The sequence below is a fragment of the Prionailurus bengalensis genome, chromosome D2 (assembly GCF_016509475.1).
Source record: "Prionailurus bengalensis isolate Pbe53 chromosome D2, Fcat_Pben_1.1_paternal_pri, whole genome shotgun sequence".
In the NCBI taxonomy this organism is placed as follows: Eukaryota; Metazoa; Chordata; class Mammalia; order Carnivora; family Felidae; genus Prionailurus; species Prionailurus bengalensis.
Genome location: NC_057351.1, coordinates 71,660,525 through 71,687,921, shown reverse-complemented (window position 1 = coordinate 71,687,921; position 27,397 = coordinate 71,660,525). Strand labels below are relative to the sequence as shown.

Below are 27,397 nucleotides of genomic sequence, written 5' to 3'. Positions count from 1 at the left end.
ATCACATTTTATGTTTCTACTCTCTTTTTGAGAAAAAAATATGATCAGTGTATCTCTGAGTTGTCCTTCATCTTGTTTCAGAATTCTATACATTTTCTTAACCGCTGGGTAAATTTTCTTATTGAAGAATAACAACTACCATTTGTAATTAAAAGCATCACAATTATATGTTAGGCCTACCAAAAATTCTTGTAATAGCTATTCATATGATGATTCTGAAATATTATCTCAAAATCCAGTTCGATTTCAAGGTATGTTTCAATTCATGACAATCTCCCACTTACAAGTGTTGAAATCCCCAGTCAAACCACCTACTGACACTTTACAGATGTGAAAAACAAACTAACAAACAGCCTGATGCCTTTTTCCTACTGACCCTAGAAGACTAACTAGTAGGATAATGTGGACTTTGTACAGCCAAAGAGTTTCAAAGTATAAATGTCTAGTAACATGAGATCAACATGAGGCATGTTTTTCTATTACATCTTTAGCAGAAGGTTATCTTTACCACAAAGATCATTTTTATCTTGAATAAGGTGTCATGGTGGCTTTCTGAAAACAATAATAATACCACTAACAATAATAAAAAAAAAACAAAGTTATCTGACTTCAAGCTACATTTACAGACTAGAACATTAGGTAATATTATCATTCTACATGTTATAATTAATTCAGTCCCATTCATCAGCCCTGGGTCTATTCCCAGTTGCACTTGGGTTACTTATTTTTAAAATATAGATGCCCAGTGCCTGATCTAAGAGAGCCTGATTATAGAGATCTAGGGTTTTTTTTTTCCCTACAGCCTTCAAAGGGGATGCCAAGGTACAGCCATCTTAAAAAGTTAGTGTCATGTGTCTTCCATATCTATCGTCTATAATATAACGAGAACTGTAAAGGCAAGGTTATATCCTCAAAGATGAACAATATTCACTTTATAAAAATTACTATGGCAGTAAGATTGAAATAGTACTTTTTGGAGCAATGAAAAATTAAATGGCACAAATATTCCTATTTATTTAAACATCACAAAATACAAAGCAATCAATTAGCTCCTCAAGGCATTCCAGGTAAATATGACATAAAAGTCCAAGGGTAATATGCTAAAGAGAAAATTTAGAAACATGACTTTTTTTCAAAACACATCTATTTTCCAGCTGGTTCATTACACAATGGTTGTATTTTATTTCCACAAAAAAATATACTCTATAAGGAAAAACAATTGTTCTGGAATACATTTTCTGAAATATAAAAAAAATATTTTTTCCAGGAAAATATTTCAGGCTTTGATGCCACAAACCCAAGAGAATAACAACAGATTTGTGGGGAGAACTTTACTGGGAACTGCACAAAAATAATCAAATGAGATAAAACAAAATACTTTTGTCCTGTGTTGAATTATATGGTTGCTTTACATTTTTGTTGTTAATGTTGTTAATGCTTTATTAATTGTTACTGTTATGTTAAAATATAATACTGTTTAAAATGTTGTTCTTCCTTCCATTTGAACAATTTGCTTGAAAAATGAAACTGATATCTGCTTCTATCATTCTACAGCATTAAGAAATATTATTAAACATAGGTGTCTGATAATTTGTTGCCAAAATTAAGAGCATACAATGGACCAAAGGAAAAAAAAAAAAACAGCATCATGTAGTAGTCAAGCAGTAAGACGACAGCAAGTTACAAAAGCTATAAGTACCACTTGCTGCCTGCATGGCTTTGGGTAAATTCCCTTTTCTCTCATCTGCTTAATATTCTGGAAACCAACATATTAACATCTTGTTACAAAGTTACTACAGAGGTTAAGATGTTGTGTGCAAAGCCCTTAGCATAGTATCTAATTCTTAGAAACACTTAACAAATAATTAGAATAATGATAATCTGATCTCTCTCTCTCTCCCCCTCTCTCCTTTTGTCTCTCCCGCCTCTCTGAAACTAACACCTCTAATGTTTTTCACCTAGGTAAGCTGTTTTGATACATAAAATCTAAAATATAATAATCCTGAACAATATGGAAGAAATAAAAATAATCTAAAATATAATAATCCTGAACAATATGGAAGAAATAAAAATAATTCCTCAATACGTCAGCTACAAAATAGCTCAACATTAATTTCTTCATTAAAGTAGAGACATTAGGTGGAAATTCCCTAAAGAATCTTCTTGAAAGTTTCAAAATGTCAATTCATAGATTTTAACAATAACAACAAAACTCTACACTTTTCTAGGATTCTTATTCGTAAAAGGGAAACAAACCATCTACTTCCAAGGAAATAAGCTTGCTGTCTCATCACCACAGCCGAAACAATATGTGGACGGTCCCAGCCTGGCAATGACAGATCATAATAAGGAGCCTAGATTCACTACGTCATTTAATCCATTTTTCGGGATCTCAGCACTGATTTACAAGGCTTCTAAGAGCCAAGACGATCCAATTTTGATTATAAATCATCACTTCAAATTATTAGTCCAAAAAGGTAAATATTTAATTATTTAGAATCTAAAAATCCTAAAGGCAGTGGATTCTTTTTAATAATTAATCACAGAAAGATACACACATAGTTTAGAGTTAAAAAGCATGTTTATTTTTATCAGTAGGAATATCCTTCCAAATGCATAGTATAAAATCAAATCTCATATTAATAGGTATAATTTCTTTATATGCCACCACTTGAAATAATTTTTCAAAGTAGACTATGTGTCTTTATGATCTTCAAGAGCAAAAGAAACCTCTTAAATCTATAAAATGTGTTATTCTTTGGTCTCTCAATTCATCAGAATATTTCTTAATAGCTTAAAATTGGTTTATTACATTACACCACCAATTAAAGGAGCTCTGAACTACTGCTAAACATATTTTAAATATCAACTAGGCTTTATCTATAAAATGATACATAGAAAAGAAATGTTTTCACTATAATAGTCTACTGGGTAGCTAAATTTAGTATTTCAAAAAATACATTCATTTAATATTTAGAAATTGATAGGACTACAGATAGCATAATTAAAATCAAGTGAACTGTAAAAATGCACTGTATTTCTGGTTCTCTGGAAAAGATTCTTATTTAGATACTTTACTTTCATTCCTAGGTATGTTCTGGGTTTCCATCTTGTCCCCAGATCTTACTTCTTTAGCTCTATTGTGTCTATACTTCTATCATCTTCCTACACCAAGTAACTATATCTGGTGTGTTTGATTTAAATGCATCTTTGCTCATACCCACTAACTCTAAAATGCTTGCATTCCTACTATTTGTAATTTATATAACTTGATAGTGCTCCATTATCTACCTATTATCAAACCTAATATGGCAACAATCAAACTCAACAGACTGATAAATTGCTCACATAGGGATACATTACACAAAAGCCTTCAAAAAGGACATTCAAACCTAGAATGTCTGTTCTGGAATTTATCTCTGAATTTATCTCTAAAATGACATATACACATGCTGTTGATTAATATTATTTGAGAATCTCTACATGACAAATTGCTGATATTTCCTACTATGTACAATCCTAACAGATACATACCTATGTCATATGCCAGGAAATCGGCAGAAAAACATTTTGCACCGTTACTCAAGGAAGTGTCATTATGGGTATTTCCTCCAAAAATAAGCATAGCTCCATTGATAAGAACAGCTGAATGAAGATATCTGGCAAACCCACTTTCTTTCAAAATAGTCCTACAGGATAAAATTTAAAAATGTATTACACAGGATAAAAAGACCTCCCTGATTATATATATTATATAAAGGGTCTAACTTGCATATAGAATTTTCCTTAGAATTGTGAAAATAACATGCTTTATTTTTTAATAACTCATAAATGGCCTCTAAATTTCAATATTTTTGAAGTATTTTGAGATGCACAGTATCTTAAAATGCTTTGAGGAAACAACAAGATTAAACATAATTGTTCATGATTTTATAATAATGTATATTATGAACTTTTATTTCATTTATAAAAGTAGGAAACAAGTGTCTTTAAAACTAGAGGACCAAAGTACCACCAATTTTAAATACCAAAGTAAATAGAATGTTGAATATAGTAAATTTACTCTCAATTGTATTCATTTAAAACTAGTAATTCATATGGATCTCATAATATATTATCTAAGTTCTTAAATATAACATGCATAAAAGTGCACATAAGTCTAAAATTCAATGAATTTTCACAAGATGAACACAACTAAGTAAACACTACTGAGATATATTTTTAAAAGAATATTACCACTATTCTGATTCTTTTGTGGCTCCACACAAATTTTAGGATTGTCTGTTATATTTGTATTTTTTTCTTTGTACTTTATAAAGTAAAATCATATACCTAGTACTCATTTGTGTGTACATTCCTTTGCTCAAGATTGTTTTTGAGATATATCCATATTGTTGTGTAAAATCACGTGTATTTTTAGAAACATTAAATTAATATAAATGTTCAAGGAAAAATTAACTAAGAGAAAGTACTATAAACATATGCTCACAATTACATTTCACTTTAATGTATCACTGTATAATAAAGCTGCATGACATATGAGTCAATACTTTGTAAGTTTTCTAAAATAAAAAGCACTAGTACTAAAAAAGAATCAGAATGTAAACCTAGTACATATAGTATAGTAAGTAAGGTATAAATACTATATATATCTCAAAAACCTATAGCAATTAATGGCTAAAGAATATGGAGCTGACTTCCAGAATGGCAACATGAGAAGTTCCACAAACTGTATCGGAAAAGAACTATAATTGGCAAAAGTTACAAAAACGACATTTAAGTTCTCAGAAAAATTTAGCAAAACAAATTTTTTTTTAGTTTATTTATTAAGCAATCTGTATACCAAACATGGCGCTTGAACTCACAACCCTGAGATCGAGCTGCATGCTCTTCCATTGGGTGAGCCAGGCACCCTACAGCCAATAAATATTTACTCAATTTCAGTATCTACTAAATTTCAGTAAGAACGGCAGCAGTCCATGATATTTGACCCGTTATCTGCTGTCATCCTTCCCTGTGTCTGCACCCTCCCTCTGCAGTTCAACGATAAATAAGTTGAACCCCAGGTGGGTAAAGATAATAACAGAGAGAGCTCCTTCTCCGGGCCATGGATATCTAACCAGGAACAGCAGGCAGACAATACTGCTCATGGCCCCCAGCTCTGGTGGTAGAAACTCCATTCAAGGAGAAAGCAGGAGAGGTCTGAATGCTCATCCTCTTCCTAGCCCTCATTCGTTAGTGCAAGCTATACATCAGGCCTAGGAGGCTAAGAGGGACAGTAACTCTTTACCCCACATCAGTCACAGGGCAGAAGTTACATGAAAGCTGAGAAGAGCAAAGTCCACCATCCCCATCCAGTGCCCTGCACATAACACAGTGTTATCACTCCAGAAAGGACAAGCCACTGACCCACCTACAATTCGAAAGTACTGGCACTGAGTCTCACCCTGCCCCACACCAGGGAGAGGCAGACTAAGAAAAAGAGTGCCACAGCTCTCCCAAGGGAACTGAGTTTATTTATAACAAAAGGGGAGAAACTCCGAGCCTAAAGGGCACTCAAAAAAACAATGGAGGTTTTGGTCGTAAGCAACTGAGACAGCCAAACGTAGAAGAGACAGAAGTTCACCAGAGAGAAGCAGGGAAAAAGACAGCTAAGAAGAGCCCTACGAGGGTCAGAATCCCTAAGACTGGCCTCATAAAGACTGCCCCTGAAAAGGGATGGACACTGGATTCAAACAGACTATGAAGCAATTAATGCCCCAGAGCATTGTTGAGAATACTACAGCAATCAGTCAACAGTTAGTGGTGACTAGCAGGTGGGTGTAATACACTCAGCTCACCAGAGAGGTCAGAAGGAAAAGTCCAAGAGAACCCTGCTAAAACTACCATCACCCAGGGGTGATTTGGGGCACCCCAGGCTGCCTCCTGGGAGGAGCAGCATCAGAGGATCCACTGGAGGAATAAAAAGACTTCACTGAAACAGTTCAGCAAAGTCACTAAACAAACAACAGTTCCAGAAAAGGAGAAAAATCAGGACCCAGAGTTGCTATGTTATGTGAAATGTTCAGTTTTCAGGAGAAATTATAACATGCGATGAAATAAGAAAGAGTAACCTATACACACAGAGAAATCAGGCAACAGAATTGCTTTTGAGGCCCCAGAAGTCCGATGAAGCAAAAAGTCTTCAAAGCAGCTATTACAAGTATGTTCAGTCTTAAAGACATCAAGATTTAAAGAAGTAAGGGAAAACATGGCAATGCCTTATCAAATATAAAACAACAAAGATACAGAAATCACCAAAAAGTTAAAAAGTGTAATAATTAAAATTTTTAAATTTATGGGAGAGGTAAATAGTAAATTTCAGCAAGCAGAAGAAAAACAAAATCACTGAGGTAGAAAGCAGGAAAAAGAGATTCAGCAATCTGAAGAACAGAGATTAAAATGAAGGGCCTGTAAGAAATGTGGAGTGCCATTAATGGCCACAGCATGCATTTACTGAGAACACTAATGCAGAGGAGAGAGTGGTAAAAATTTTTGAGAAATAATGTCTGACAACTTCCTAAATTTGATGAAAAACACTAACATACACATCCAAAACACTCAATGAAATCCAAGTAGGAAAAAAAACACAGAAAGAACCACACTCAGACATAAAACAGTAAAAATGTTGAAGACCACAAAGAAAGAAAAAATCATAAAAGCAGCAAGAGGAAGATGATGCTTTTGCACACAAGAGAAACCCAACAGGACATACAGCCAACCTGGGATTGGAAACGATAACATATGCAAACATATGCAGTGTGCTGAATGAAAAAAATGTGAAAAAACAGGACCTATGTAGTATGATGGAATAAGAGTTTTCTGACCTCATCCTCCCACAAAAACAGATTTTTATCAGCTCATGTAGAGACAAGAGCACCTTTGTGGGAGCCCAGAAGTCCAGAGAGAAGTCTCAGGACCACTTAGAGCAAAACTTCCAAGAACAGGAGGACGAAAGAGAGTAAGAACAGTTTCACATTATCACATCACACACCACCACCCCCACCTCAAGGCAAAAACATCACTCCCAAGAGAAACCCCTTCAACTTACAATTACTCCCCACAGGGGCAATGACAGCATAGTATGTGTCTAGCTGCCACAGCCAAGTGGGATTAAGCCCAACAAGACCACTTCTTTCTCACCCCATCCAGAACTATGAGAGGACTGGCAGAGGAAGAAAAAGGGCACTCAGTGACTAGGGCACAAAACTCAGCAAAGAGCTAAGGTTTCTACTAATCACCTCATGAACTCTACCAAGAGGCCCATCCATGAACTTCTTATGATACATCACCTGCAAACATACCTCAAATAGCACAGACATGTCCCCAGCGATCCATAATTCCCTCCCCCACGTGGCACACTTGAGCTTCTGCAGATGGCTCATGAGTACACACAGCTGGCTCAACCCTGCTGCACGGTAAGAAGATGCATAACCCTGAACACTTCAAGCACTGCCCAAGGGGAAAAAAATGGGAGGCCCTCAACACTGGGCTTGGTTTTGCAGAATGGAGAAAATATAATATCCAAAATATATAAAAACTCATATAACTCAACAGAAAAAAAAAGAACAATCCAATTAAACAATAGACAAATGATGTTGAATAGACATTTTTCCAAAGAAGACACACAGACTGCCATCACATAAATGAAAAAGTGCTCAACATCCCTAATCATCATGGAAATGCAAATAAAGCCAAAATGAGATATCACTTCACACCTATTAGAATGGCTACAATCAAAAGATAAGAAATAATTGTTGCTGAGGCTGTGGAGTAAAAGGTGGGAAAGTAAATTGAAATAATCAACTGGAAAACTGTATAGAGCTTTCTCAAACAGTTAAAACCAGAACTACCAAGAGCTACCATATAATCCAGAATTCCCACTTCAGGGTGTATGTCCAAAGGAAATGAAATAAGTATCTCAAAGATATAGCTGCATTCTCATGGTCACTGAAGCATTATTCATAGTAGCCAAGATATGGAAATAACCTAAGTGTCCACCAGTAAGTAAATGAAGAAAATGTAGTATATATATATGTGTGTGTGTGTGTCTATATATATATATATATATATATATATATATAGACACACACACACACACACATACATAATGTTATTCAGCAATGAAAATGTATACATATATTCAGCCTTTTAAAAGCAGGAAATCCTGCCATTTACAACAACATGGATGAATCTGGAGAATACTTTTTAATGTTTATTTATTTTTTGAGAGAGATAGAGAATATGAGCAGGAGAGGGCAGAGGGAAAGGAGACAGTGGCTTCAAAGTAGGCTCTGCACAGACAGCAGAGATCCTGATGTGGGGCTTGAATTCTCAAACCACAGGATCATGACCTGAGCTGAAATGGGACACTTAACCAACTGAGCCACCCAGGTGCCCCTGAATCTGGAGAGTATTATGCCGGGTGAAATAAAGGCAAATACTGCATGATCTCACCTATATGTGGAATCTAAAAAGAAGTCAAGCTCAAAAAAGCAGAGTAGACTGGTGGTTTACAAGAGCTGGGGGACCCGGGGAGGGGGGGCGCAGGGAGGGTCAAGATATAGGTCAAAGCATTCAATATTTCAGTTATGCAAGATAAATAAGCTCCGAAGATCTAATATACAGCATGGTTACTATAGTTAATAAGACTATATTGTATGCTTGAAATTTGCTAAGACAGTGCATTGTAAGCATTCTTACCATACACACAAAAAACAGGAACTATGTAAGATGATGGTATGTTAATTAGCTTGACTATGACAATCATTTCACATGTATATATATCTAAACATCACATATACACAATACATGATTTTTATCTGCCAATTATACCTCAAGAAATCTGGAAAACAAAGTCAACCAAGAATCTTATATTTATAAAATTACCTCTCAAAAATGAACAGAATGAAGACATTACAAGATGAACAAAAATTAACACATTTTGGGGGAGAAAATCCTCCTTACAATATACTAAAGGAAGTTGTTCAGTTTTGGATCAGGTGTAACAATCCAGAGTGCTAGAAAGGAAAAACAATCGTTATAAAACAACACATATACAAGTGCATTGCTGGACCTAAAACATATAGAAATGTAATATATTTGACAATAACAGCAAAGTGACAGAGGGAAGCAAAACTCTGTTGCAGAAAATGATGCCAAATAGTTATATAAATCAACAAGAACAAATGAAAAAGAAACACAAAAAAGTATTTAATAGCAAGTTTACATAAGAAATATATACTTGCTCTTCCTTATACTCTCTTTGAGATACAAAAGTATATAAAATTAGTACAATAACAATTTATTGTTGAGTTTGTAACATATATAGATTATATATATACATATACACATATATGTAGTTATCATACCACAAAAAAAGATGAAAAAGAGAATAGAGTTCTAAAAGAGAAACATTTTTATATTTCCCTGCAGTTGAGTTAGTAGAAGTCTGAAGTCTGTTAAGATATATATGATAATCCCTAAACCAACACTAAACAAGTAACTAAAATAATTATTTTAAAAACCATTAAAGAGGGGCGCCTGGGTGGCGCAGTCGGTTAAGTGTCCGACTTCAGCCAGGTCACGATCTTGCAGTCCGTGAGTTCGAGCCCCGCGTCAGGCTCTGGGCTGATGGCTCAGAGCCTGGAACCTGTTTCCGATTCTGTGTCTCCCTCTCTCTCTGCCCCTCCCCCGTTCATGCTCTGTCTCTCTCTGTCCCAAAAATAAATAAATGTTGAAAAAAAAAATTTAAAAAAAAAAAAAATAAATAAAAATAAAAACCATTAAAGAATTAAAATGTTACACTAGAAAATATTTAATAGGAAGAGCAATAAAAAAGAGTAACAAAAAGTATTATTATCTACAATAACAAATGAGATATTTAAGAAAGAGTAAAATGGCAGATAATTCAAATATATCAAAAATAACATTAAATTGAAGCTGTTAAAATATACAAATAAAAGGCAGAGATTGTGAGACAAGATTAAAAAAAAAAAACAGGAACCAACTATATGCTCTCCAAGAGACATACTTTAGATTGAAAGGTGCAAATATATTGAAAGAAAAAGGATAGAAAAATATTCTATGCAGATAATAAACATAAGAAAGCTGTAGTAGCTACAACATCAAACAAAACAGACATTAAAACAAAAACGTTCCTAGACTTTAATAGCAATATTTCATAGTGATAAAAGGACCATTCCATCACAAAGGTCTAGCAATTATGAACACATATGACTTTACAACAGAACACCCCCAAAATGGGGCAAAATGGACATAATAGAAGAAACAGGTAAGTCAATAATAACAGTAGCAACCTTCAATACTAACTTTCAAAAATGAATTGAACTATATGATAAACAAGGAAATACATCTGACTAGTACGAACCTTACAGACATATGAGGAACACCACAGCCAACACCACCAATATACACAGTTTTTGCAAGTACACATGTAATATTCTCTAAGACAGACTATATACTAGGTCATAAAATAACCTCAATAAATTTAAAAAGATTAATATACAAAGTATGCCCTCTGACTACAATGGAATGAAATTAAAAATAAGTATTAGAAAGTTATTTGAGACACAATGACCAAATTATGGAAGTAGCACAAGTGTCCATTAACTGAAGAACGAATAAAGAAGATGTGGGGTGTAGTTGTGTGCACGCGTGCGTGCATGTGCATGTGTGTGCATATGATGGACTATTATTCAGCCGTAGAAAAGAATGAAATCTTGCCATTTGCAATGACATGGATGGAGCTTGAAAGTATAATGCTAAGTGAAATAAGTCAGTCAGAGAAAGGAAAATACCATATGATTTCACTCATATGTGGAATTTAAGAAACAAAACAAGCAGAGCACCTGGGTGGCTCAGTCAGTTGAGCGTCCGACTTCAGCTGACATGACCTCACGGTTCGTGAGTGCGTCTGACTCTGTGCTGATAGCTCGGAGCCTGAAAGCCTGAAGCCCGCTTCGGAGTCTGTGTCTCCCTCTCTCTCTGCCCCTCCCTCATTCGTTATCTCTCTCTCTCTCTCTCTCTCTCTCTCTCTCAAAAATAAACACTTAAAACATTAAAAAAAACAAGCAAAGGAAAAAAAGACAAACAAACCAAGAAAGACTCATTCTTTTAATGTTTATTTGTCCATTTTGAAAGACAGAATGTGAAAGCAGGGAAGAGGCAGAGAGAGAGGAGAGAGACAATGCCAACCAGGCTCCGTGCTGCTAACTGCAGCCCCAACGTGGGCTCAACCTCACAAACTAGGAGATCATGACCCAAGCCCAAACCAAGAGTTGGACACCTAACCAACTGAGCCACCAAGGTGCCCCAAGAAACAAGACTATTAACTATAGAGAACAAACTTAGAACATACGGAGAATAAACAAACCAGAGGGGAGATGGATGGGGGGATGAGTGAAATAGGTGATGGGGATGAAGGGGTGCACTTGTGATGAGCAGTGGGTGATGTATGTAAGTTTTGAATCACTGTATTGTACACCTGAAACTAAAATTACACTGTATGTTAACTATAATGGAATTAAAATAGTTAAAACAAAAAGAAAGTTATTTGAGAAAAATCATAAATATGTGGAAATGAAACACTCCAAAATAATAAGTGGGTCAAAGAAAAAATCATAAGCATATTAGAAAATACTTTGAGATGAATGAGAATGAAGACAAGACAAACATAGAAGACACCAAAAGCAATACTTTAGAGGGAAATCTATATTTGTAGACACATGTATTTAAAGAAAAAATGAGAATTCAATAGTTAAACTTATACCCTAAGAGACTGGATAAAAGGGCAAACCAAAAGCCCATAGCAAAAAACAATTAAAAAAACAAATAAAGATTGGAACAGGAAAGAATATAATGTAGACTGGAAACACAATAGAGAGAATCAATGAAGCGAAAAGTTTTTTCTTTTAAAAGATCAAAAAATTTACAAACTCTTAGGTACACTAAACAAGAATAAAAAGAGAAAAACTCAAATTATTAAAACCAAGATAGTAAGAAGGCAGATATCAATCTGACAGAAATAAATCAGCCTATAATCCAATACTAAACAACTACATACAAACAACAATATGAAATAAACAAAGTCCTAGGAAGATAGAAACTACCCAAACTAAGATAAGAAACAGAAAATCTGAATAGACTTGTAACAAATAAAGAGACCAAGGAAATTTGAAAACAAAAGGTGGGGGAAGGCCTGATGGCTTCACTGGTGAATTCTAGCAAGTATTTAAAGAAGAATAATGTGAATTGTTCATAAATTTTTCAAAAATATAAAATAGGATGGTACACTACTCATCTCATTCTATGAGAAAGTAGGAATCTTATACCTAAACCAACAATATCACAATAAAACTACAGACTAATATTCTTTTAGAAAAGAGACACAAAAATCCTAAACAAAATACTAGCAAATCAAAACCAGTAACATATAAAAAGAATTATACACCATGACCAAGTGGAGATTATCCCAAGAGTGCATAATTGGCTTGACATCTGAAAATCAATGTAACACACAATATTAATAGAATACAGAAAAAGAACTAAATGATAATCTCAAAAGATACAGGAGAAGTTATTTACAAAATCTAACAGGCATGCATGATAACAGCAGGCAACAAAATAGGGATAGAAAGGAAATTCCTCAACCTGATAAAGACCAAATGTTATTCCACCCCAAAAGATATATCCACGTTTTAATCCTTAGAACGTATGAATGTTACCTTATTTGGAGAAAATGTCTTTGCAAATGTATTAAATAAAGCATCTTGAGCAGAGGAGATCATTCCAGATTATGCAGCTAACCTTAATCCAATGACGTGTCCTTATAAAAGACACACAAAAAAAGAGGAGGAGGTAATACAACTTGGAGGCAGACAATGGAACAATTCCTCCACAACTCCAGAAATACTGACAGCTACCAAAAACTGAAAGAGGAAAGGAATTTCCCTAGCACCTCTTGAGGGCGCATGCTTCTGTTCACACTTTCTGGCCTCCAGATCCGTGAAAGAATACGTATGTGTGTGTGTGTGTGTGTGTGTGTGTGTGTGTGTGTGTGTGTGTGTATGCGTGCATGTGTGTGTATGTGTGTGTGCTAATTTGTTATAACAACCATAGAAATCTAATATAAATGATATCTATTTAAAAAAAAAAAGTAAGAGCAGCTGACATGATACTTAATGGTTAAAGGCTAAAATTTTCCCCCTAAGGTCAGGAACAAGACAAAGACGTCTGTTCTTGCCAATTCTATTCCACATTCTACTACACATTATAGAAAGGGAAATAGGCAAGAAAGTGAAATAAAAGGTATCCAAACTAGAAAGGAAGAAGTAAAGCTCTTGCTAGTTGCAGATGACATGATCTTGTATACAGATGTTTTAATGAATCCACAAAAAATTGTTAGAAATAATAAATGAGTTTAACAAATTTTTAGGGTAAAGGAAAAATATACAAAACTCAATTGAATTTCTGCACACTAGGAATGAAAAATTGTAAAATAAAAATAATCAAAACTCAATTTACCATGATATCAAAAAGAATAAAATAGTTAGGAATAAATTTAACAAAGTATAACACCTATACTGTAAAAACTAAAAACCAAAAACCTCTTTGATCTTGCCTGCAGCAACTTCTTACTCAACACGTCTGCAGAGGCAAGAGAAACAAAAGCAAAAATGAACTACTGGGACCTCATCAAAATAAAAAGCTTCTGCACAGCAAAGGAAACAATCAGCAAAACTAAAAGGCAACCGACAGAATGGCAGAAGATATTTGCAAACAACATATCAGATAAAGGGTCAGTATGCAAAATCTATAAAGAACTTATCAAACTCAACACCCAAAAAACAAAGAATCCAGTGAAGAAATGGGCAAAAGACATGAATAGACACTTCTCCAAGGAAGACATCCAGATGGCCAACCAACACATGAAAAAATGCTCAACATGACTCATCATCAGGGAAATACAAATCAAAACCACGAGATACAACCTTACACCTGTCAGAATGGCTAACATTAACAACTCAGGCAACAACAGATGTTGGTGAGGATGCAGGGAAAGAGGATCTCTTTTGCATTGTTGGTGGCAATGCAAGCTGGTGCAGCCACTCTGGAAAACAGTATGGAGGTTCCTCAAAAAACTAAAAATTGAACCACCCGACAACCCACCAATTGCACTACTAGGCATTTATCTACGGGATACAGATGTGCTGTTTCGAAGGGACACATGCACCCCCATGTTTATAGCAGCACTATCCAGAATAGCCCAAGTATGGGAAGAGCCCAAATGTCCATCGATGGATGAATGGATAAAGAAGAGGTGGTATATATATACAATGGAGTATATCTACTCCAACAATGAGTATTACTCGGCAATCAAAAAGAATGAAACCTTGCCATTTGCAACTATGTGGATAGAACTGGAGGGTATTATGCTAAGTGAAATTAGAGAAAGACAAAAATCATGTGACTCACTCACGTAAGACTTTAAGAGACAAAACAGATGAACATAAGGTAAGGGGAGCAAAAATAATATAAAAACAGGGAGGGGGACAAAACAGAAGAGACTCATAAATATGAAGAACAAACTGAGGGTTACTAGAGGAGTTGTGGGAGGGGGGATGGGCTAAATGGGTAAGGGGCATTAAGGAATCCCCTGAAATCAATGTTTCACTATATGCTAACTAATTTGGATGTAAATTTTAAAAAATAAAAAAATAAAATTAAAATATAAATAAATAAAAATTTAAAAATGTTGAGGAAGGAAATTAAAGATGGCCTAAATAAATGGAAGGATAGCCTGTTTTCATGAATTGGAAAAAAATATATTGTTAAGATAGCCATACTCTCCAAACTGGTCTACAAATTCATCTCACTCCCTATAAAAATCCCAGCTGGAGTTTTTGTTTTGTTTTGTTTAAAATTGACAGACTGATCTTAAAATTCATATGGAAATTCAAGGAACCATAATAGCCAATTGAAAGAAAAGGAAATTCAAATAAAGGAAAGAATACTCTTTCAAATAGTGCTGGGACAAGTGGACACCTACAAGGAGAAAAAAAAAAGCTGCTCTCTCACAATATAGACAATAATTACCTCAGGATGGATAAAAGGCCTAAATGTAAGAACTCAAATATAAAACTCTTAGAAGAAAACACAGAAGTAATTATTCCTGGAGTTGGGTTAGACAACAGATTCTTAGACATGACACCAAAAGTGTAAGTGACAAAATACACAATAAACTGGATGTCATGAAAATTAAAAAATTTTTGAGTTTCAAAGGACACTGTAAACTAAGTGAAAAATAACACACATAATGGGAGAAATATTTTCAATTCACATATTTAATAAAGGACTTACATGTAGAAAATATAAAGACTTCCTAACACAAAGTAAGTAATGGGAAAGGATCCTAATAGTCATTTCTCCAAGAGAGAAATGTAAATAGCCAATGAGCACATGAAAAGATGCTCAATATGAATAGCTATTACAGCAACACAAATCAAAACTATGAGATACTACTACCCACAAGAGTAGCAGTAATCAAAATGCTTGACAATAACAAGTGTTCACAAGGATGAGGAGAAACTGGAATCCTCATACACTTCTGATGGGAATGTAAAACGGTGCACCCACTTTGGAAAACAGTCTGGCAGTTCCTCAGAAGTTTAAACATAGAGTAACTAAAGAGCTCACAGATCCACTCCTAGATATATACCCAAGAGAAATGAAAAACCTCTCCACAAAAACTTGTACACAAAGGTTCACAGAAGTATTATTAACAATAGCTAAAAAGCAGAAACAACCCAAATTTCCAAGAGCTGATATATATACATAAATAAAATGTGGTATATCCATACAATGGAAAATATTTTGACAGAGAAAAGGAATTAAATACTGATTCATGTTACCTTATGAATAAACCTTGAGATCATGCTTTTTCTTATGCTTAAAGAAGTCCGTTATAAAAAAAAAAAAACCTCACACACACATTTTGTGTCATCTCATTTATAGGCCCAGAAGACAAATTTATAGAAACAGAAAGAAGAATAGCCCTTACCTAAAGCTGTGATTTTGAGAGGAAATGAGGAGTCACTGATAATACATATAGGGTTTCCTTTGCAGGTATAAAATGGTTCTAAAATTGTGACGATTGGTCAACTCAGTGAATACAATAAAAGCCAATGAATTGTATACTTTATTTTTTTATGTTTATTTATTTAATTTGAGAGAGGGGGAGAGAGAGAGAGAGCATGAGCAGGGTGAGGACCAGAGAGGAGAGAGAGAATCCCAAGCAGGCTCTGCACTGCCAGTGCAGAGCCCAATATGGGGCTCAATCCCATGAAATCATGACCTAAGCCGAAATCATAAGTCAGACACTCAACTGACTGAGCCACCCAGGTGCCCCCAAACCATTGAACTGTTTACTTTAAATGGGTGGATTTTATGGTATATGAAGTACATCTCACTAAGGCTATATTAAAAGAAAATATTGGGGTTTTGTAATAAGTTACCAAAGATGGCTTCACCTAGAAATTTTGACTCCGATTCTCTCCTAAGCCTTTCTGGTTACAAAAGACATCTATAGATTTTAAATTATACCACTGTTAAATATAGAGGACTTTAAAGTTGAATGTTTTAAACAAATAGAGCATATTTTCCTTTTAAAAACTAGTGGTCTATCATTGCTTTTTACAAAATAAATACTATATAGTAAATAATAAAGGAAATACATGGATCAAGGAAAAAATATTCAGCTACCAGAGAGAAACTTAAGCTGAAAATAGTTTTAATGTAATGATTAAGCAGATAGGATTTATCCACATATGCAAGGATGATTAAATATTTGAAGGTCAAGTGATGTAATCTATCCCATCAGTAGGATAAAGAATAATAATCCTTTGTTCATATCAACAGATACAGAAAAATAATTTGACAAAATCCAACATCAATTCATGATAAAAACTCTCAGCAAACTAAGAATAGAGGGGAACTTCCTCATCTTGATAGCGAACATCTACAAAAAAAAATCATTCTTAATGGTGAGAAACTAGATTCTTTCCTTCTAAGAAAAGTAACAAGACAAAACCTCCCGTATTCAACACTGCACTGAAAGTTCTAGCCAATGCAATAAGATAAGAAAAGGAAATTAAAGATATACAAAATGGAAACAAATAAGACAGTCTGCTCACTGGTGACGTAATTACTATGTAGAAAATCCCAAAGAATCAACAAGAAAATTCCTGGTATAGCAAGGTTGAGGATACAAAGTTAACAAATCAAAATCCATTACTTTCTTATATATCAGCAATGAACAATGAATACTTGATATTAAAGACACACATTATTCATATTAGCACCAACAAAATAAAATAGGTATAAATCTAACAAAATATATATAAGAGCTTTATGAGAAAAATTAAAAAATTCCAATGAAAGAAATCAGAGTTATCTTTTGATCTAGGTTTCTCATTGTCAGAAGGGATCTACAAATATGAAAGAAAGGAAAGCAAGAATAATGTGATGTTGTATAGCATCATTATGCAGTTTAGACAGATGCATAGAGATAGATGTACACATATTTATATAAATAGATACAAATATGCACATTTGCATATTTCCTGGCTCTATCTTCTGAGATGATCTGTAAATACATCAAAAAGCAATAAACAAGCCAGTGACCTAATGTTGGCTTCTAAACAATATTCTTCACTAAAAAATGTGGATTCCTTGAGGAAATTACTTATTCCAGCAAGGAATTAACAAGATGTGCATGGAATTTTTTTGCATGTGTGCCAGAAAGTGGATGAGTGCACAAAGAACAATGGGGACATGTCTAAATGGAGACAGTAGCCACACTAAAAGAAGCTCATACGGCCCAAATCTGGGACAGTTTGAGCAACAAAATAGAGAAGAAGAGCAATAGATTATAAAACATTGGATAATAAAAATTGGTCAATTCATACAATTCTTTAGGTGAAGAAAAAATCAGGGGGAGTTTAGAATGAATAATAAAACTAGATAATCACCATTCAGTAACCATGATAGTAATAACTTTCACACACGAATGTTCAGTGGATGCTAAAATTATTAGGTAAAAGTTTTTAATAAAAAACAGAATACTTACATAATCTAAAAGTATCTCTCCACAGGTGTTTATTAATTTACAAAGGAAAAACTGTGTCTTTACAGTTGAGAAAACTGGAACCATTTTAACCACTTTAACCAATATATAAAATTACCCTCTACAGGAATGTTCATAGCAGCCTCATTCATGATATCCTAAAGTGAAAACAACCCAAATGTACATCAACTCATGAGTGGATAAACAATATGTGCTATATTCATGCAATGAAATATTATTCAGCTATACAAAAGAGTGCAGTATTCAAACATATCACAGCATGGAGGAACTCTGAAAACATTATGCAAAGTAAAATAAACCAGACACAAAAAGCCACATATTGTATATTACCTTTATATGAATATCACAAATAGGCAAATCTAGAGACAGAAAGTAGATCAATGGTTTCTAAGAGATGAAAAGAGAGTGTTTAGGGAGGTATGTGATTTCTTCTGAGGTGACAGAAATACTCTAGTATTAGTAATGATGGTTGCAAAACATGAATACACCAAAAACCCTTAATTGTACATTTTTAAAATGGTTAAAATGGAAAATTTTATGGTATACAAATTATATCTCAATAAAAATTATTTTTCAAAAAAAACCTTAGAATGACACATTTTGGTGCCTGAAACTAATCCTAAGGAATCATCCCAAATTGGGTACATTCTTCAAAATAAAGACTGAAATTGTCCCAGATTTAAAAAGACTACAAGTAGGCATTACAACTAAACTCTGTGTTGGATATTGGATATGATCCTAAGTCAGGAAAGGACACCCAAACCTGGCAAAAAAGAACATCAAAATCTAAAAAGGACAGTATAAGAAGGGAAAACCACAGACAATTTCACATATGAACATAAATGCAAAATTTATTAAGAAAGCAAATTCAGCAATAACAAAGTGCTATCTTTTAATAAAAGATAATAGGTCAATTAGAAATGTTAAATAAAATCTACAAGTTAGATTAGTAAATTCCATTAATTTTATTTCCTTGTTTTTCAAGGAATGTCCTTGTTTTTCAGTAAATACATTTAAAAATATTTAGGTTTAAAGATGCATCATGTCAGCAACTCACTTAAGAAAAAATAATAAATGATAGATAAATAGATGGATAGGTAGATAGTTGTAGACAATGGTTAAAAATAATTAAAAGAAACATAATTACAGATGCTGCTGATATTAGAGAGTCTAAGAGAACATAATGAACACCATTATAACAAATTAACTGAAGACACTGATTTCTTGGATTAATTCCTGAAAATATACCTCATCGAAACATATTCAAGAATAAAAACTTATTCAAGAATAAAAATACCATCTAAATAGGTTTATAATCATTACATATACTGAATTTTGTAGTTAAAATTATACACAAATATAAATATACAAAACAATTATACAAAATTGTTTTTGAACACTTGACTTATAGATTATTACCATAGAATATTAAGGAAAAAATAGTTCCAGCCTTATAAATACTGTTTCGAAGTATTAAAAGGAACACTACTCAAATCATTTCACGAGCCCCACATAACCTTACCACAAAGAGCTGATAAGAATATTCAAGAAAACCACATGCAAATCTCACATATTAACATCAATAAAAAAATACTTATCAACATATTAGCAAACCAAAAAACAAGTAACACATTTTGACTAAATGAGACTTAACCCAAATTTGGGGTTAATTTTAGGTTAATAATAACATAATTAAAATAACTTCCCACAGTAAATTATTTAGCAGAAAAATCAGATAATCATCCCAAAAAATACCTTTGATAAATATCCATCCATTCATGACAAAATAAACCCTTAGCAAACCAGAAAAAAAGGGATCTTTCTTAAAAACGTCTACAAAACCCACAGTGAACATCATTCTTACTGAGAAACACCGAAAGTATTTCATCAAAGCTCAGAACTAATATTGGATGCTTGTTAATTTCTATTCAACACTGAACTAGAGGTTGCTGCTGAAATGATAAGGTAAGAAAAATAAAAAGCTGTAAGACCCAGAAAGGAAGAAACAGAACTACCATTATTTGTATATGATCTGGTCATTATAAAAAACTAAAAAATCTATATATGTTATTAAAATACAGCAAGTTGTTAGACATAAAAGTAATATAAAAAAACTGCATCTCCATATATCAGCCCAAAAAGAAATGAAGAGATAATGTCCTGGTTGAATAGCGCCCCCTCAAAATTCATGTCCACATTGAACCTCGGAATGAGAACTTACTTGAAAATAGGGTCTTTGTAGATGTAATTATCTAAGTAAAATGAGGTCTCACAAGATTAGAGGGGGCCCTAAATCCAATGATTGATGTCCTTATAAGAAGGCCATGTGAAAACACATACACACACACACACAGGAAGAAGGTAATGTGAAGACAGAGGCAGAAATTAGACTGATGAGAGCAGTTACCACTAAAGAACACTTAAGATCTCCCATAGTTACCAGATTCTGCAAAAGGCAAGAAAGGATTCTTCCTCAGAATCTTTGGAGGAAGTGTGGCCCAGCTGGCACCTTGATTTCAGACTTCTAGCCTATAGAATTGTGAGAGGATAAATTTCTGTTGTTGTTAGCCATCAAATTTGTGGTAATTTGTTATGCCAGCCTTAGAAAACTAACAGAGATATCATCTAAAAAAAGTATAAAAAATATCAAACACCTAACAATAATTCTATAAAAAAGTTATTACTATTACAGACCATTAAAGGAATGGACTTTTCATTTCTGGGACAACTGAATATCCATATTTTTAAAAAATTGATCGCTACCCAGTTGGATTAAAAACTAAATATGAGAGGCAAAACTACAAAATGTTGGTAGGAAATACAGAAAAATTGAAGTAGGAAAGCATTTGTGCAAGACACAAAATACAACCCATAAAAGATTAATCATTTCCATATTAAAATTAAAAGTTCTATTCATCAAACAACATCATAAAAAGAGCAGAATGAAAATCCACCATCTGGGAGAGAACAGGTTTGCAAAGTATACAGCTAACAAAGGATCGATAGCAAGAAGAAGGATACACAAAACAACTAAAATGAAAAAAATGGGCAGAAGAGTATATGGACAATAAACATGAAAAGATGTTCCACCTTATTAGTAATTAGGGAAATGCAAATTAAAACTAAGTGGGGACATCATGCCATACCCATCATATTGACCAAGTTTATTTTAAAAATCAAACAACACCGGGGCGCCTGGGTGGCTCAGTCGGTTCAGCATCCGACTTCAGCTCAGGTTATGATATCACGGTTCGTGGGTTCCAGCCCCGCGTCGGGCTGTGTGCTGACGGCCTGAAGCCTGCTTGGGATTCTGTGTCTCCCTCTCTCTCTGCCCCACCCCCACTCGTGCTCTCTGTCTCTGTCTCTCAAAAATAAATAAATGTTAAAAATAAATTTTAGAAAAAAAAATCAACACCAAATTTTGGAGAGACTGTAGAGGACTAGATAATTCCTTTCACGACTAGTGGGAATATAAATTAGTAAAATGATGTTGGAGTATAGTTGGGTAAAATCGAATATGATACTGCCTATGACCAAGCATTTATAATACTAAGGAATTAGCTCAGAGAAACCTATATATGAAACAAGAGAAGACTAAATAAGAACATATATAATTGTTCATAATACCAAAACTTGGTATATTCCAAATGCCATCCACAGAACAGAAAATATAAAAAGGATCTACATATATCTAGCACTGCGTTTCTAATCTCCCTCTACACCAAACCTACTTCTCCTCCAAAATTCATCATCTCCATTAATGACAACTCCATGCTTGCAGGTTGAGGCCAAAAGTCTAATTCATCTTTCACTTGTTCTCTCTTCCACTCTATTTCCAATCCCTTTGTCTATCCAATCTCTCTTGGCTCTACCTTGAAAATATATTCAGAATCCAACCAGCCCTCAAAACTAGCCTCCTTCATCCCAGATGCTATCACCTATTTCTTAGATTATTCTTAAATTATTCAGTGTTCCCAATTACCACTTGAAGGTCATCATCACTTCACCCAACCATTCTAAAATTACCCAGTCCAGCTATTCCAAATGATAAGCATATCCCCATTTCAGGCTTTTTAAACTAGCTTTCAACTTGTTCCTCAGATTCTGGCATGGTTCCCTCCCTAACCTCTTTCAGGTCTGTACTCACATACAGTCTTCATGATGTCTTCTCTTACTACCCTATTTAAATTTAGCAACCTAAAACTCCTTATCCTCTTTCATCATGCTTTCTGTTTCCTCCATAGCACTTATTACCATTTAAATACATTTTATTTCCATTTTTGTTATCTACTCCCCCCTATTAAAATACATATCCAACACATTTGATTTTTTAAAAGGTGTCTGAGGAAAGCATACGATGCTTAACAATAGATGCAAAATTCAAAAACAGACAAACCAAATGAATGGTTTGCTTGCCAACACATATTTTTAAAAAAACACAGTGGCAAGCAAGGAAACAATTAACACAATATTATGAATAATGGTTATTGCTTTCAGGGATAATGAAAGGAATGCTATCATGGCGACACACACGAGGTCTTCTGGGAGTACTGTAATGTCGTCTTAGCTCAGGTAGACAAGATGTTTACTTCATCATTGTTCTAAAACTATCTGTGAATGCTTTCCAATAGTCTTTTGTCCATATGCAGTCTTTCCCAGTTTTTCAAAGAGCACTAGGAAAAAGATAAGTACTACACATCCCAAAATTACCTTAAAAAGTAGAGCTATAGAGATAAGTGTTTCTTCAAATTATCCATATGAGATTTTAACCATATTTTCCAAAATTCCAGATCCCATAACATATCATGACGTTTATAAAAACAATAATCTTTTTTGCCTACATATTTTGTTCATTTCAACAAATCTGCTCTATTACTTCTTTACACATCTGTGTATTTCCATCACTTCCCACATATTCACGAACCATAAAATTTTAAAATATCTGTCTTCCATCTTAAAATTATTCCCAACACAGTACTTGATACAGAGTCAACAATTTTTGTTGAAAAGATTTCAGACACTCCTCATGCAGAGAAATAAGCCAGGATGAAGACCATGAATATCATGTTTGTCGGTATTTACTAACATGTGTTAAATAACAACGTATTTATAAAATTGTCCTGCATCACTTTCCAAAACTTCTGATGGCTAAAATTTTAGACAAATCACAAAAACTCAATAATTTAATAAAATAGCTTTGAATACTTCAATGTAAAAATAACTCCCATTTGGGGTGCCTGAGTGGCGCAGTCGGTTAAGCATCCGACTTCAGCCAGGTCACGATCTTGCCATCCGTGAGTTCGAGCCCCGTGTCAGGCTCTGGGCTGATGGCTCAGAGCCTGGAGCCTGCTTCCGATTCTGTGTCTCCCTCTCTCTCTGCCCCTCCCCCGTTCATGCTCTGTCTCTCTCTGTCCCAAAAATAAATAAACGTTGAAAAAAAAATTAAAAAAAAAATAACTCCCATTATATCAAATTTAAGAAGCTAAAAGAACTCATTTTATGTAACCAGATGTAGCATCGTTATAAAAACACATTTTAAGTAAATGTAATTTCAAAGATTTTTTAAAGTACAGAATTAAAATAGTACCACAGAAGCATTATCATTAGACTCACTACTTAACTTTACAATTTTTCTAGAAGTATAACTGAAATCTGTTTTCTTTCACTTGAAAAAAAAATTACTTAGTGGATTGTTACAACTATAAATTGTAAATGATAATGTTTAATATGTTCCTATGTGTTAAAACTTATTGTGCCTTTTCACAGGTTAAAAGAACACAGCAGTAGAGGAAAGCACCTAAATAAAAGTCAAGAATATCTGAGGCTTCCGCTATCACAAAAAAACCTCCTACTGTAAGCTTTACAAACATGTAAGTGCAAAGAATGTTATGAGATCTCTTATTTAACAAGGCTAAGAAATCAAGACCACAAGGGCTCTAGTACCCAAAATCATGACAGCAAAGTTGAAATCTCTTAAATGATAATACCAATTAATAAAACACCCTAACACTATAAAAGGAGTCTTTTTTGAGAAATGGGAATTCCTATAATTACAGGATGTTTGTTCTCTTATCCTTTAAATGTAAAAAAAAAAAAAAAAAAAAAAAAAGATTCAACTAGTCCTGAAGTAGGTGGGTAGCAGCAATGGCCTTGGGTGTCTCTGAACTTTTATGTCTCAATCCTTTTCTAACAATGGCAAAATAATGTATTTTGGTAACTATACATTAAAACTCACCCTTCTTTCATTATTACAAATTATCATAAACGATTAGATTATAATAGTAAACCTGTGAGGTCAAATCACAGATTTCTATTTTTTAAATAAACTTTTATTAAGCACAAAATATATATATCATACATATCATATTACACAAATTGTAAGGATATAGTTCAATGACTTATCACAAAGTGAACACATATGTGTAACCACTTTAGAAGCTTCCCTGTTGCTCATCCCAATCACTACTCCATTCTGCTTAGCCTAGACAAGACTATCCCTATCATAACTTCTAAAACCATAGATTAGTATTTCCTGGTGCTAAACTTCACTTAAATGGAAACATATCATATTCTTTTGATTCTGACTTCTTTTGGTCAACATTGTTTTGGTGAGATACAACTGCATGGATGCACAGAGATGATTCTTTCATTTTCATTATTGCATAGCATTCCATTGTAAGAATATATCTTCTCCATTGGAAATGATGACAGATAGTTCACTCGTTTCCGATTATTATTACAAATAATGCTGTCATGAGTATCCTATATGACTATAGTGCAAACACATATGCATTTTTCGGATATATAACTAGAATAACTATTTCAACAGATTCATACATTCTATACATGAGTGTGAGTGTATTGAAATTTAGCATAAACTGTCAAAAGTTAGTGCCTCTACCAGTTTCGACACACTTGATATTAGCAGTTTTATAAATTTCAGCCACTTAAGCGGATATGTGGTGGTACTTCAATGTTGTCTTGAATTGTTCTAGTGACTAATAACGTTGACCAAAATATGTATTTTGGCCATTTGAATATCCATTTTCGTGAAGTACCCATTCAAGACTCTTACACATTTTCTATTATCTGACATTTTATTGATTCTTAGTACTCATCTACTTCTCTGACTTCTCTTTCAAGGAGCCAGTCCTTTTTGTTTGGCTTTATGTGTTGCAAATACCTCCCCCAATGCAACCTGCCTTTTCACCTTATTTTTAGATATTTTTAGATGTATATAGTTCAGTTTATCATTTCTCATTTACTAACAGTATCTAATTGTATCTTAAAAGTCTTTTTTGTCAATGATATAAAGATATTTGCCCGTGTCATCTTCTATAATCCTTATCATTTCACCTTCCATATTTAGATCTACCACTGATGTCAAACTGATTTTTGTGTCTGCTATAAAGTAGGGCCTGTTACTCATTTTTTCAATTGTATATCTTATTGGCCCACAATAATTTATCATAAAAACATCTCTGTAGTTCAACTTTCTTATAAATTAAATGTCCATAAATGTGTAGGTCTGCCTGTGGAATTCCTACTTGCCACATCAGTCTATTTCTGTATCTTTGCAACAACATTTAAATACTATAGCTTCAAAATCAAGAGATTTGGTAGAGAAGTCTTCTAGCTCTGTCCTTCTTAGTTTGTTTCAGCTATGGTTGGTTGTTTGCATTTTCAGATAAATTTTAGAATATGCATGTCTATTTCTAAATATATATATATATATATGGCTGTAATTTTGTTTGGGATTACGTTAAATTTACATATCAATTTGAGAAAACAGACATATCTACAATATTCGATTTTTCAATTATAATATATCCTTTATTTAAGTCTTATTATTTCTCACAATAAGGTTTTATAATTTTTGTGTAAAGTTCCTGAATACATTTCATTGCATTTATTCTGTAGGTGTTAACGCTCTTATGGTAACATAAATTGTACTGCTTTTAAGTTACTGTTTTCAAATAACCAACTTCGTTAATTTTTTAGCTATACAGATCATCTTCATCACATGTTTCTTTTCTATTTCATTAATTTATATTCTTATCTCATATTCTCTTCCTTTTTCCTATCTTTATTTACTTTATCCTTCTTTTGGGATTAATCTGTCCTTTTTCAATTTCTCAAGATTATGTTTACAACACTGATTTTCAGGCTTTTAAAAATATTTTCTAATAAATGCATTTAAAGTTATAAATGTCCCTCTTGGTGACACCATACACATTTTGATCTGTCATCATTCAGTACAAAATATTTTCTAATTTTTAGTATAGTTTCTTTAACCAATTAGTTTTAATAAATTTATTAGGGGTTTCTTAGTAACTTTTGTGTTCATTTCAATTACTTTGTAGGGTCTGAAATTTTTTAAATTTGTTAAGACTTACATTAAAACCCGCCATATGGTATATTTTGGAAAATGTTCCATATGTACTTGAAAAACACTGTATATTCTGCAGTCATAAGATAATATGCTCTCAAATATCAAAGAACACAAATTTATTCATTCAGCTGTTGAAATTATATATATCTTTACTGTTTTTTGTGTTTTTGTTTTTTGTCTCCTTATGCTGAGTTACCAAGGTAAAGGCATTAAAAATATCTCAGTATGACTTGTCCCTTTTATTCTGTCAAATTTTGCTTTATTTAACACAGTATTATAAAGTACATACAATTCACTGTTATATCTTCCAGGTAAATGCCTGATTTAAATTCTTATCTGTCTGATATTAATAAAGCTACACCAACTTTCTTTTGTTTACCACTTGTGTGTCTTTTTTCCATTCTTTTACTTGCAATTTTTCTAAATATTTGTATACTTTGTATCTTTTCTATGCAGCGTGGGCTAGGTTTTGTTTTATACCAAGTCCAAAAATCCTTACCTTCTGGTTGAAATATTTAGTCTCTCACACTTAGTATAATTTGCAATATTTATTTCCTTACACTTAGTGTAATTACTGACTTGCATTTAGTATAATATATAGAGTTAAATACATCATCCTCTTGCTTCCTTTGTATGTGTCTCAACTGTACTTTGTTTTTTTCCATTATTTTTTTGTCTTCTTCCAAATCCAGTAATTAGTATCCTCATTTTCCCTTCTATTAGTTTGTTAAATATGAAGTTTTACTTTTATTTTTGTTACCTAATGATTACAATATAAATCTTTAGTTATTGTCTACTAT

The 27,397-nt window shown here is 33.4% G+C and overlaps 1 protein-coding gene across 1 annotated transcript in view; it reads right to left on the bottom strand.

The window, feature by feature from the left end:
• Positions 1-27,397, bottom strand: part of ATRNL1 (attractin like 1) — a 782,697-nt gene that overhangs the window by 650,975 nt on the left and 104,325 nt on the right. Inside the window, exon 10 of the mRNA XM_043597648.1 lies at positions 3,535-3,689. Coding sequence (XP_043453583.1) covers positions 3,535-3,689 — 155 coding nt within the window. The remainder of the gene's footprint in view (positions 1-3,534; positions 3,690-27,397) is intronic.